The sequence below is a fragment of the Numida meleagris genome, chromosome 15 (genome assembly GCF_002078875.1).
Source record: "Numida meleagris isolate 19003 breed g44 Domestic line chromosome 15, NumMel1.0, whole genome shotgun sequence".
Classification (NCBI taxonomy): Eukaryota; Metazoa; Chordata; class Aves; order Galliformes; family Numididae; genus Numida; species Numida meleagris.
The window spans coordinates 234,604-246,235 of NC_034423.1; the positions used below are offsets into that span (position 1 = coordinate 234,604).

General features: G+C 50.8%; 2 protein-coding genes across 4 annotated transcripts; both read right to left on the bottom strand.

The window, feature by feature from the left end:
• LOC110406686 (myelin-oligodendrocyte glycoprotein-like) lies at nucleotides 7–7,096 on the bottom strand. Of its 3 annotated transcripts, XM_021413506.1 has the most exons (14): nucleotides 6,665–6,805; nucleotides 6,538–6,558; nucleotides 6,415–6,435; nucleotides 6,287–6,307; nucleotides 6,160–6,180; nucleotides 5,421–5,441; nucleotides 5,303–5,323; nucleotides 5,175–5,195; nucleotides 5,051–5,071; nucleotides 4,671–4,940; nucleotides 4,540–4,560; nucleotides 1,986–4,436; nucleotides 1,464–1,812; nucleotides 1,092–1,110 (listed from the first exon to the last, which is right to left on the bottom strand). In XM_021413506.1, the coding sequence occupies exons 1-10, from the start codon at nucleotides 6,738–6,740 to the stop codon at nucleotides 4,897–4,899; spliced, it is 288 nt and encodes a 95-aa protein (XP_021269181.1). In that variant the 5' UTR covers nucleotides 6,741–6,805; the 3' UTR covers nucleotides 1,092–1,110; nucleotides 1,464–1,812; nucleotides 1,986–4,436; nucleotides 4,540–4,560; nucleotides 4,671–4,896. The 3 variants fall into 3 exon arrangements, with proteins under 3 accessions (XP_021269179.1, XP_021269181.1, XP_021269180.1); XM_021413505.1 differs by lacking the exons at nucleotides 1,092–1,110; nucleotides 1,464–1,812; nucleotides 1,986–4,436; ... (4 more) ...; nucleotides 5,303–5,323; nucleotides 5,421–5,441 and adding an exon at nucleotides 6,922–7,096 and having other exon boundaries at nucleotides 5,623–6,180; nucleotides 6,665–6,685; XM_021413504.1 differs by lacking the exons at nucleotides 4,540–4,560; nucleotides 4,671–4,940; nucleotides 5,051–5,071; ... (6 more) ...; nucleotides 6,538–6,558; nucleotides 6,665–6,805 and adding an exon at nucleotides 7–344 and having other exon boundaries at nucleotides 769–1,110; nucleotides 1,464–1,593; nucleotides 1,986–4,423.
• LOC110406692 (myelin-oligodendrocyte glycoprotein-like) lies at nucleotides 7,338–10,233 on the bottom strand. Its single transcript, XM_021413512.1, has 3 exons — nucleotides 8,301–10,233; nucleotides 7,772–7,876; nucleotides 7,338–7,459 (listed from the first exon to the last, which is right to left on the bottom strand). Exons 1-3 carry the CDS (start codon nucleotides 8,863–8,865, stop codon nucleotides 7,389–7,391), a joined length of 741 nt encoding a protein of 246 aa, XP_021269187.1. The 5' UTR covers nucleotides 8,866–10,233; the 3' UTR covers nucleotides 7,338–7,388.

Below are 11,632 nucleotides of genomic sequence, written 5' to 3' on the forward strand. Positions count from 1 at the left end.
CTGGACCTTCCCACCTGCCCCACGCTCCAGCCACGTTCCTATCTTCCCACCCACACCCCTTTCCTTTTTCCCCTTCCTTCATCCCCAAACAGAATGGCAAACATTATAGAATGAACAGTGGGAATCTCAGGGAAAATCTCCCTTCATCCTCCTGCTTGGACAAGAGCTCAGCACCACCCCGACCATTCCTGTCTCTCTCAGCACCTCCCTGCACTCCATCCCCTCCTCTCTCAGCTCACCTCGCTTCCTCTGGAGAAAAGCAATGATGACAGACGACCCAAGCAGAAGTGTGATGACCACAGCCAGAGCTGCCGCCCAGGAACGGACGATCTGGAAAAAGGGATCTGGAAAAACCATCACGAAAAGTGTTCCTTTTCCATTGCCATGTGTGGAAAAGCAAGAGTCAGACTTGGGAGATGCCAGAATGTGAAGGGGCAGCAAGCAGGGAGCAGTGAGGCACAATGGCAGTGTCCCCAGACTGGCACAGGTGGAGGAGCTGCTCAGCAGCCTGTGCCCACTGCCACTAAGCCAGGAAGAAACCTATCCCAGAAATCCAACCCAACCACCTCGTCCATGCTGATCCATCCACAAATCACACCGTGCGCCCGCTCCAACCCAAGCATCTCCTGGAACAACTCAGCCCCGACCTCTTTGAAAGGCTCCTGTCCTTCAGCTCTCCGTGCATGGCCATGAGGATGAGGATGGAGAGAGGTGGGGGTGGGACACACAAACCCAGCGACACCTGGAGGCATCACCCCAGCCACTGACCTGACACCTCCAGGTTCACCACAGCTTCTGCATAGCCATCACCATCCTGCACAGCGCAAGTGTACGAGCCGCTATCGGAGGAAGTGACGGCAGTGATGCGCAAATCCAGGTTTCCATCAGAGAGACCATTCCTGAGCAGTTCTGTCCTCCCTTTATATTCCTCCATCTGCTCCAGGTCAAATCCATCTTGGTAGTGGTGCACAAGCCCCGAGGACCGGTGCTGGATCCACCTGATGTCCAAGCTCCAAGCATCCTTGCAAGGGGACAAGTGACAGCGCAGCACGACGTCCTGTCCCACATTGGCCATGACACGGGGGCTGGGTGCCACCACCCTGATCTGGGCTGTGCAATGAGAAGGGCACGGAGAGACAGTGAGATGGTGCCTGCGTTCACGTGGGGGCATGGAGTGGGACAGTTGGAGGTGTTGCGTGCTGCATCCCATGTGCAAGAGCTGTAGAGGGAGCAGGAGGGAGTGGGGAAGGATTCGTGGGTGTGGGCGCCCACTCACAACGTGTGGAGGAGGTGAAGAAGAGACAGAAATTCTACCCAAAATCAGGCGTTTCATGGAAGAACCAAAGAGAAAGTGAAACTGAAGTGGGGCTGGGTGCTGGGCTTGAGTCCTCCCTGCCTCACGGTCCCTCCCCCACCCCAGTGCAACACCTGTGCCAGGCACAGGAGCCCCTCAGAACCCCTACCTGATCCTGGGCGGAGGAGGTGCAGAGCCAGGAGAGGAGGCAGGAGGCTCCTCCAGGTGAGGGCGGAAGCGGGGTGGTTGCAGCCCGATCTGAAGCGCATCTGTGCTGGAGAAGAGGATGGAGGAAGGAGCTGGGGAAAGGAGAGTAAGGAAGGAGACTGAGAAGGAGATGATGGAGAAGATGGGAAAGAAGATGGGGAAAAAGTTGAGAGACGAAGATACAGGAAGGAGTTTGGGGAGGAGACGGAGAAGGAGATGCTGCAGAAGATGTGGAGAAGATTTTAAAAGAAAATGGGGGAAAAAGTTAGTGAAGAAGAGGGAAGGAGCTGTAGGAGAAGAGAGGGGCCCAGCTGGTTCCAGCCAGCAGGGGAGGAGGGGTCAGGGTCACTGGAATGTGAGTTCCATGAGCGCAGCCCCCACCACCTTGGGCAGTGACTGTGCTGCTGCCAGGCTGTGGGTCAGAGCAGGTGACCCCCCAAGGATTTCCCCCACCAGGAGCCCCACCGAGAGAGAAATCCCTCACCTGAGCTGCAGGAAGCATGTGGCCACACCCTGCTTCTCCTACCTTTGCCCAGCTCCAGGGTGCAGTAGGAGGAACTTGGCCATGGATCAATACGGGCAAAGGTTGGAGGACGTTAAACACATCCCATTGCAGCTTCCTGCAGTGCCCTGGTTCCCTGCATGCACCAGGAACACGCACCCAGCAGAAGCATTGCCATAGCAGAGGGGAAATCTGTGGGCTGTGCTCCAGGAGCTTGCTCTGAGCTATGCCCAAGGTGCAATGGTTTCTTTGCTCATTCGAGATTTTTAAGTAACCGAGCATTAATGCAGAAATGAATAAATGTTTGCCCCTGTGACACCCCCCCAGCCCCACTTCCCACAGTGGGGTGCTCCGGGGACCAGGAAGGGTTTGTGGGGAAGGTGGGAGATTGGTGGGTGCACTCAGTGCGTGGGATGTGGGTTCCTCTGATGAACGAGAGCTGTAATGGTGGGGAGTGAAAGGGGCAGGCCCGTCCCCTCGTGTGTGTGCTGGAACTATTGTTGGCTGCAAGCTCGTTCAGCAGCGCCCAGCCGAGCCATAAGCTGCTGGACGAGCTCTTGGGGTTAATGATTGCCATCAGCACAGTGGGAAGAGAAAAGCACATGGCTTGGCCAGCAGGAGAAACCTTTTTGGCTGTTGCTTCTTTGGGGCGTTCAAGCTGAGGGATGGGGGTCATCTCGGGGGAGAGTCCCCTCTGCGCTGTGGGACCGCCGGGGTCAGCTCTGAAGTGCTGGACTGTTCCCACGGCGCTTGGGGCTGCGCCAGCACCGCATTGGGGCACAAAGGAATCTCACTGGTGCTACCTCTTGAGGAAGGTTGGTGTGGTTTCTTTTAATTATTGTTACTCTTTTGAATTGTAGGGTTTTTTTAAGTATTCTTTATTTTCTTGTTTTTGTGTATTTTTTGTCTATTATGTTGCTTTCATCCCTTTTTATCTTCCTGGAGGGAGCCTTGTTCTGCTGGGAAAGCAGCGCATGGTGAGCAAGGTTGGCTTGTTATGCCATAGGCTGAGCCCACGTTCCTTTGGTGCGAGGATGAAGACTCATCCTGTTTCACAGAACCAAACGCCCAAGAACTGAAAACAATCCATAATCCATTACCATCACCAGGTGTTCTTTTACTGCAAGAGACAACAGGGATAACACCCAAAGCAGTTTTCAACCTTTACTTCTGCATGCATGCTTGTATTTACAAAAGCGTTACGTATTCATTAGATTTCCACAAAGCCTGAGAGATGATCATACTATTTCCCAAAATGTCCGTCCCTTTTCCAGGATCTCTGTCTCCATTCCTTTCTTCCTCTCTATGGTTTCTTTCTTCCAACTGGATTGCAGTTGGAGGTCGTGCATCCTCAGTTTGGTGTTCCCTCAGGCAGCTTTGGGTCCCAGCAATGCAATGCAGGTGTTCTCACTCAGTGCAAACTCTGCCTCCTCTTGTTCCTGTTGTGGATTTCCTTGCTGGCTTCGAGTGATCGTGGTTTTGGTATCCACTGCCATCAGTGGTGCACTAAGCTTAACAACTGTGGTTACTGTGAAACAGTGTTCATCTCTCAGTCTGATTCTTCTGTTTGTTTGTCTGGAAAAGAAAGCAAAAGCGAGGGATGCTGAGGTGGGACAGCTTGTCATCCCATGGGAAACCAAGCATTCCTTCAGTTTGGGGATGACTCACCCAAATCTTTCATTTCTACCACTGGAAAAGGAAGAGAAAAGCAACGTGTGATGAGGTGGGACAGCTTGTCATCCCAGGGGAAACCCCATATTCCTTGGGTCTGGGGAAGTAAACTCACCCAATGGTTCAGTTTGTTCCACTGGAAATATAGAGAAAAGCAACGCATGATGAGAGGAACATCTCATCCCACAGCTTACACAGGCAGACCTCCCTTTTTTTTCTAATTAGAGAGGGAGAACTCACCCTGTTTTGCAGCTAATTTCTCTGTGAAAGAAAGAGATAAGAAATACATGATGAGAAGGGTCAGACGATCATCCCATGGCTGATCCCACGGGAAGACCCCTATCCTCTTTGGTTTAGGGAGGGAGACTCACCCAACTTTGGATCTTTTGCCTCTGCATAGGATAAGCAGAAACAGTGCATGATGAGAGGAATATCTCACCCCTCATCTCCCAAAGGAAGAGCCCAGCAATTTTAATTTGGGAGGGGATGCTCACCCATGTCTTCACAGTGTTTCTCTGGAATAGAAAGAGAAAAGCAGTGCATGGTCAGAGGGGATTTTTCATCCCATACGCAGTCCCTTGAGAAGACCCCATATTCCCTCAGCTTAGTGACTGCTACTTACTCAACAATGAATTCCGATTCTCTGCAAAAAAGAAAGAAAAGGCAACGCATGGTGAGGTGGGACGGCTTGTCACCCCAGGGGAAACCCCATATTCCTTTGGTTCGGGGAAGCAGACTCACCCACTTCTTTGGTTCGTTTCACTGGAAAAGAAAGAGAAAAGCAGCGCATGAAGAGAGGAACATCTCATCCCACAGCTCACACAGGAAGCCCCCTGTTTTTTCTCCTTAGGGAGGGAGGACTCACCCAGTTTTGCTACTTGTTTCACTGGAAAAGAAACAAATCAGAAATGCATTATGAGAAGGGTCAGATGATCATCCCATGGCTGATCCCACGGGAAGACCCCTATCATCTTTGGTTTAGGGAGAGAAACTCACCCAACTTTGCATCCTTCATCTCTGCAAAGGAAAAGCAGAAACAGTGCATGATGAGAAGAACATCTCATCCCTCAGCTCCCACAGGCAGAACCCCAGTGTTTTTAATTTGGGAGGTGAGACTCACTCATCTCTTCACAGTGTTCCTCTGGAAAAGAAAGAGAAAAGGAATGCATGTTGAGAGGAACATTGCATCGCACAGCTCACACAGGCTGAACCCCCTATTTTTTTAATTTTGGAGGTTGGACTCACCCAGTTCTGCAACTTCTTTCACTACAAAAGAAACAAATAAGAAATGCATGATGAGAAGGGTCAGATGATCATCCCATGGCTGATCCCATGGGAAGACCCCAAATTCCTTCAGTGTAGGGAGGAAGACTTACTGAAATCAGCAGCACTAAAACCTGCAAAGGGAAAGAAGAAACAGTGCATGATGCGAGGAACATCTCATCCCACAGCTCCCACGGGAATACCCCCACCATTTTTAATTTGGGAGGGGAGACTCACCCATCATTTTTAAGCTATGCTCTGGAAAAGAAAGAGAAGAGCAGTTCATGATCAGAGAGGATTTTTCATCCCATACGCAGTCCCTTGGGAAGACCCCAAATTCCCTCCGTTCTGTGGCTGCTACTTACTCAACAGTGAATTCCAGTACTCTGCCAAGAAGAATGAAAAGACAATGCATGGTGAGGTGGGACAGCTTGTCATCCCATGGGAAACCCCATGTTTCCCTGGTTGGGGAAGAAGACTCACCCAGGTATTCAGTGTATTCCACTGAAAATGAAAAGGAATGCATGGTGAGGCTGGACAGCTTGTCATCCCATGGGAAACCCCAAATTCCTTTGGTTTGGGGAAGTAGACTTACCCACTTTTTCCGTTTGTTTCTCTGGAAATGAAAGGGAAAAGGAATGCACGATGAACGTCTCATCCCACAGCTCACACAGGCAGACCCCCCCCCCCTTTTTTTTTTTAATTTGGAGGGAGAACTCACCCAATTTTGCAGCTTGTTTCTCTGTGAAAGAAGCAAATAAGAAGTGCGTGAAGAGAAGACTGAGATGATCATCCCATGGCTGATCCCATGGGAAGACCCTGAATTCCTTCAGTGCAGGGAGGGAGACTTACTCAGATCTGCAGCACTTATACCTGCAAAGGAACAGCAGAAACAGTGCGTGATGAGAGGAACATCTCATCCCACAGCTCACACGGGAATACCCCAACATTTTTGATTTGACAGGGGAGACTCACCCATATTTTTTATGTCATTATCTGGAATAGGAATTGAAAAGCAGTGCATGGTCAGAGGAGATTTTTCATCCCATACGCAGTCCCTTGGGAAGACCCCAAATTCCCTCCATTCTGTGACTGCTACTTACTCAACTGTGAATTCTGATTCTCTGCAAAAAAGACAGAAAAGGCAATGCATGGTAAGGCTGGACAGCTTGTCATCCCATTGGAAACCCCAAATCCCTTTGGTTCAAGAAGGAAAACTCACCCGATTTTTTTCTTTGTTCCTCTGGAAAATAAAGGGGAAAGCAACGCATGATGAGAGGAACATCTCATCCCACAGCTCACACAGGCAGATCCCCTCTTTTTTTGTTAATTTAGGAAGGAAGACTCACCCATGTCTTCACAGTGTTTCTCTGGAATAGAAAGAGAAAAGCAGTGCATGGTCAGAGGGGATTTTTCATCACATACTCAGCCCCTTTGTAAGATCCCAAATTCCCTCAGTTTGTTGACTGCTACTTACTCAACTGTGAATTCTTTTTCTCTGCAAAAAAAAAAAAAAAAATAGGCAACGCACTATGAGGTGGGACTGCTTCTCATCCCTTGGGAAACCCCATATTCCTTTGGGTCAAGGAAGAAGACTCACCCACTTCTTTGGTTCGTTTCACTGGAAAAGAAAGAGAAAAACAACACGTGATGAGAGGAACATCTCATCCCACGGCTCACACAGGAAGACCCCCGTGTTGTTGTTTACTGTGAGAAGAGGGACTCACCCAGTTCTGCAGCTAGTTTCTCTGCAAAAGAAAGAAACAAATCAGAAATGCATGATGAGACGGGTCGGATGATCATCCCATGGCTGATCCCTTGGGAAGACCCCAAATTTGTTCAGTGTTTGGAGGGAGACATACTCAAATTTGCATCATGAAAATGTGCAAATGAAAAGCAGAAACAATGCATGATGAGAGGAACATCTCATCCCAGAGCTCACACAGGCATATGATTTAAAAAACAATGGGGAATGGGGTCTCACCCAATATCGCAGCTTGTTCCGCTGGAAAAGAAAGAGAAGAGCAGTGCATGGTCAGAAGGAACAGCTGCTCATCCCACAGCAATGCCATGGAGAGACCCTGAATTCCCTCAGACTGGGGAAGGAGACTTACCCAACTGTGCATCTTTTCTCTCTGCAAAATAGAAGCAAAGGAAATGCATGGTCAGAGGGAACAGCTTCTCATCCCATGGCTGCTCCCATGCCCAGACCCCAAATCTTTTTGTTCTGGGAAGAGGCCAATGACCGCTTTTGTCCCAAGAAGCAATTCAAGGAATAGAAAGGAACGGATTGGGCAAGAGTTTTTCACTTGGATCAGTCAGGATTGATGCATCCTCTCACTCCAATACAACCCATGACCCAGTTTGTCCCATGAACCCAACTCATTGCAAGGCCCCACAGATCCCATGGCCCCAACCCATCCCATAAACCCAGCACTCAGCAGTCTTCTATCAGTTCCATTCAAGGGACTTTGGTGGTGGATGGGGCTGCAAGGACTCACTCAGCTCTCTGTGCTGTGCCACTGCAAAACAAAGCGGAGGAAGAGGTGGTCAGCAGGGCAGCTTGGTTTCTGGGGACGTCTCCAGAGGCCCTGGACCTTCCCACCTGCCCCACGCTCCAGCCACGTTCCTATCTTCCCACCCTCCTCAGCCGTTTTCCCCTTCCTTCATTGCCAAAAAGAAAGGCAAACGTTACTGAATAGCTCTGGGAATCTCAGGGAAAATCTCCCTTCTTCCTCCTGTGTACTTCCATGGACAAGAGCTCAGCACCACCCCGACCATTACTGTCTCTCTCAGCACCTCCCTGCACTCCATCCCCTCCGCTCTCAGCTCACCTTGCTTCCGATGGAGAAAAGCAATGATGACAAATGACCCAAGCAGAAGTGTGAGGACCACAGCCAGAGCTGCCGCCCAGGAATGGATGATCTGGGAAAAGGGATCTGGAAAAAACATCAGGAAGAGGGTTCCTTTTCCATTGCCATGTGTGGAAAAGCAAGAGTCAGACTTGGGAGTTGCCCGAATGCGAAGGGACAGCATGGAGGGAGCAATGAGGTATAATGGCAGCGTCCCCGGACTGGCACAGGTGGAGGAGCTGCACAGCAGCCTGTGCCCACTGCCACTAAACCATGAAGAAACCCATCCCAGAAACCCAACGCAACCGCCTCATCCATGCAGATCCATCCCCAAATCACACCGTGCGCCTGCTCCAACCCAAGCATCTCCTGGAACAACTCAGCCTCGACCTCTCTCAAAGGCTCCTGTCCTTCAGCTCTCCATGTATGGCCATGAGGATGAGGATGGACAGAGGTGGGGGTGGGACACACAAACCCAGCAACACCTGGAGGCGTCACCCCAGCCACTGACCTGACACCTCCAGGTTCACCACAGCTTCTGCATAGCCATCAACGTCTTCCAAAATGCAGCTGTATGAGCTGCTATCGGAGGAGGTGACATCAGTGATGCGCAAATCCAGGTTTCCATCAGAGAGACCGTCCCTGAGCAGTTCTGTCCTCCCTTTATATTCCTCCATCTGCTTCAAGACCACTCCATCTTGGTAGTGGTGCACAAGCCCCGAGGACCGGTGCTGGATCCATCTGATGTCCGAGCTCCAAGCATCCTTGCAAGGGGACAAGTGGCAGCGCAGCACGACGTCCTGTCCCACAGTTGCCATGACATGAAGTCTGGGTGCCACCACCCTGAACTGGGCTGTGCAATGAGAAGGGCATGGAGAGACAGTGAGGTGGTGCCTGCGTTCATGTGGGGGCAGGGAGCGGCACAGGGGGAGGTGCTGCGTGCTGCATCCCATGTGCAAGAGCTGTAGAGGGAACAGGAGGGAGTGGGGAAGGATTCCTGGGGGTGGGAGCCCACTCACAACGTGTGTAGGAGGTGAGGAAGAGATAGAAATTCTACCCAAAATCACGCGTTTCATGGAAGAACCAAAGAGAAAGTGAAACTGAAGTGGGGCTGGGTGCTGGGCTTGAGTCCTCTCTGCACCTTGGCCAATCCCCCACCCTCCAGCAACTCCTGTGCCAGGCACAGCAGCCCCACAGGAGCCCTACCTGATCCCGGGTGGAGTATGTGCAGAGCCAGGAGATGAGGCAGGAGGCTCTTCCATGGGAGGGCAGAGGTGGGGTGGTTGCAGCCTGATATGAAGCGCATCTGTGCTGGAGAAGAGGAGGAGTGAAGGAGCTGGGGAAAGGAGAGTGAGGAAGGAGACTGAGAAGGAGACGATGGAGGAGATGGGAAAGAAGGCTGGGACAGAAGATGCGGAAAATTTTTGTTAAGAAAATGAGGGAAGATGCTGCAGGAGATGAGAGCTGGAGCGGATCAGCTTTGCAGTGGAGTCTCACGCCAGGGTCCGTTCGAAGAGGGACTGAATCGCAGCCAAAACCCACGGCAACGGAGCTCTAAGAAGCTGGAGGGGTAGAAGATGGGTAAAAAATGGGTAAAAGAATGAGAGAAGAAGATAGGGGAAGGAGATGGATGAGGAGATGATGGCGAAGATGAGGAATAACATTTGGAAAGAAGATAGAGAAAAATTTTAGGATGAAAATTAGGGAAGAAGCTGTCGGAGAAGAGAGGGACCCAGATGGTTCCCGCCACCAGGGGAGGAGGGGCCGGGGTCACTGGAACGTGAGTTCCATGAGTGCGGCCCCCATTGCCTTGGGCAGTGACTGTGCTCCTGCCAGGCTGCGGGGCAGAGCAGGTGACCCCCCAAGGATTTCCCCCACCAGGAGCCCCACCGAGAGAGAAATCCCTCACCTGAGCTGCAGGAAGCGCGCGGCTATGCCCAGATTCTCCTACCTTTGCCCAGCTCCAGAGTACAGTAGGAGGAACTTGGCCATGGATCAAACTTGGAACCATGGATCAATACGGGCAAAGGTTGGAGGACGTTAAACACTTCCCACTGCATCTTGGCACGCAACCTTGGGGCTCTGCATGCACCAGGAACACGCAGCCAGCAGAAGCATTGCCATAGCAGAGGGGAAATCTGTGGGCTGTGCTCCAGGAGCTTGCTCTGACCTGTGCCCAAGGTGCAATGGCTTCTTTGCTCATTCGGGATTTTTTAGTAACCGAGCATTAATGCAGAAATGAATCAGTGTTTGCCCCTGTGACACCCCCCCAGCCCCACTTCCCACGGTGGGGGGCTGCGGAGACGAGGAAGGGTTTGTGGGGAAGGTAGGAGATTGCTGGGTGCACTCAGTGCCTGGAATATGAGTTCCTCTGATGAACGAGAGCTGTAATGGTGGGGAGCGAAAGGGGCAGGGCCATCCCCTTGGGTGTGTGCTGGAAGCATTGTTGGCTGCAAGCTCGTTCAGCGGCACCCAGCCAAGCCATAAGCTGCTGGACAAGCTCTTGGGGTTAATGATTGCCATCAGCACAGCAGGAAGAGAAAAGCACGTGTCTGGGCCAGCAGGAGAAACCTTTTTGGCTGTTGCTTCTTTGGGGCATTCAACCTGAGGGATGGGGGTTGTCTCGGAGGAGAGTCCCCTCCACTGTATGGGACCCCCGGGGTCAGCTCTGAAGTGCTGGGCTGTTCCCACGGCGCGTGGGGCAGCGCCAGCACTGCAATGGGGCACAATGAAATCTCATTGGTGCTCCCCCCTTGAGGAAGATTGATATGGGTTTTTTTTTTTAAGTTATTATTATTGTTACTCTTTTTAATTGTAGATTTTTCTTTATAGTATTGCACTTTATTTTCTTGTTTTTGTGCATTTTTTGTCTGTTAAGCTGTTTTCATGCTTTTTAGCTTCCTGGAGGGAGCCTTGTTCCGCTGGGAAAGCAGCGCATGGTGAGCAGGGTGGGCTTGTTATGCCATAGGCAGAGCCCACATTCCTTTTGGGCCAGGATGAAGACTTATCCTGTTTTGCGGAACCAACCGCCCAAGAACTGATAACGATCAATAATCCATTACCATCACCAGGTGTTCTTTATTATACTGCAAGAGACAACGGAGTTAACACCCAAAACAGTTTTCTACCTTTGCTTCTGCGTGAATGCTTGTATTTACAAAAGCATTACGTGTTCATTAGATTTTCACAAAGCCTGACACATGGTCATACTATTTCCCCAAATATCCCTCCCTTTTCCAGGATCTCTGTCTCCACCCGTTTTCTTCCTCTCTATGGTTTGTTTCTTCCAACTGCATTGGAGTGAGGTCACACATCCTCAGTTAGGTGTTCCCTCAGGCAGCATTGGCTCCCAGCAGTGCAATGCAGGTGTTCTCACTCAGTGCAAACTCTGCCTCCTCTTGTTCCCGTTGTGGATTTCCTTGCTGGCTTCCCGTTATGGCGGTGTTGGTATCCAGTGCAATCAGCTCCTGCAGTAAGCGTAACTCCTGTGGTTATTGCGAGGCGCAGTTCATCTCTCAATCCGATTCTTCAGATATTTCTTCTGGAAAAGAAAGCAAAAGCGAGGGATGCTGAGGTGGGACAGCTTGTCATCCCATGGGAAACCCCACATTCCTTTGGTTTGGGGAAGACTCATTTGATTCTTTTGTTTCTGCCACTGGAAAAGAAAGCGAAAAGCAATGCATGATGGGAAGAACATCTCATCCCACAGCTCTCACAGGAAGACCCCCCCATTATTATTTTTTTTTTAAATTGGGAGAGGTGACTCACCTGATTCTGCAGATTGATTCTCTGCAAAAGAGACAAATAAGAAATGCATGATGAGAAGGGTCAGATGATCATTCC

Coding starts and splice junctions, on each gene's coding strand:
- LOC110406686 (XM_021413504.1), bottom strand. CDS start 2,285: ATGCTCGGTTACTTAAAAATCTCGAATGAGCAAAGAAACCATTGCACC. Junction 1,594..1,985: donor ACATGCTTCCTGCAGCTCAG/GTGAGGGATTTC, acceptor TCCTTTCCCCAG/CTCCTTCCTCCATCCTCTTC. Junction 345..768: donor GGTGAACCTGGAGGTGTCAG/GTCAGTGGCTGG, acceptor TGGTTTTTCCAG/ATCCCTTTTTCCAGATCGTC.
- LOC110406692 (XM_021413512.1), bottom strand. CDS start 8,865: ATGAAACGCGTGATTTTGGGTAGAATTTCTATCTCTTCCTCACCTCCT. Junction 7,877..8,300: donor GGTGAACCTGGAGGTGTCAG/GTCAGTGGCTGG, acceptor TGTTTTTTCCAG/ATCCCTTTTCCCAGATCATC. Junction 7,460..7,771: donor TTTTCTCCATCGGAAGCAAG/GTGAGCTGAGAG, acceptor TTTGTTTTGCAG/TGGCACAGCACAGAGAGCTG.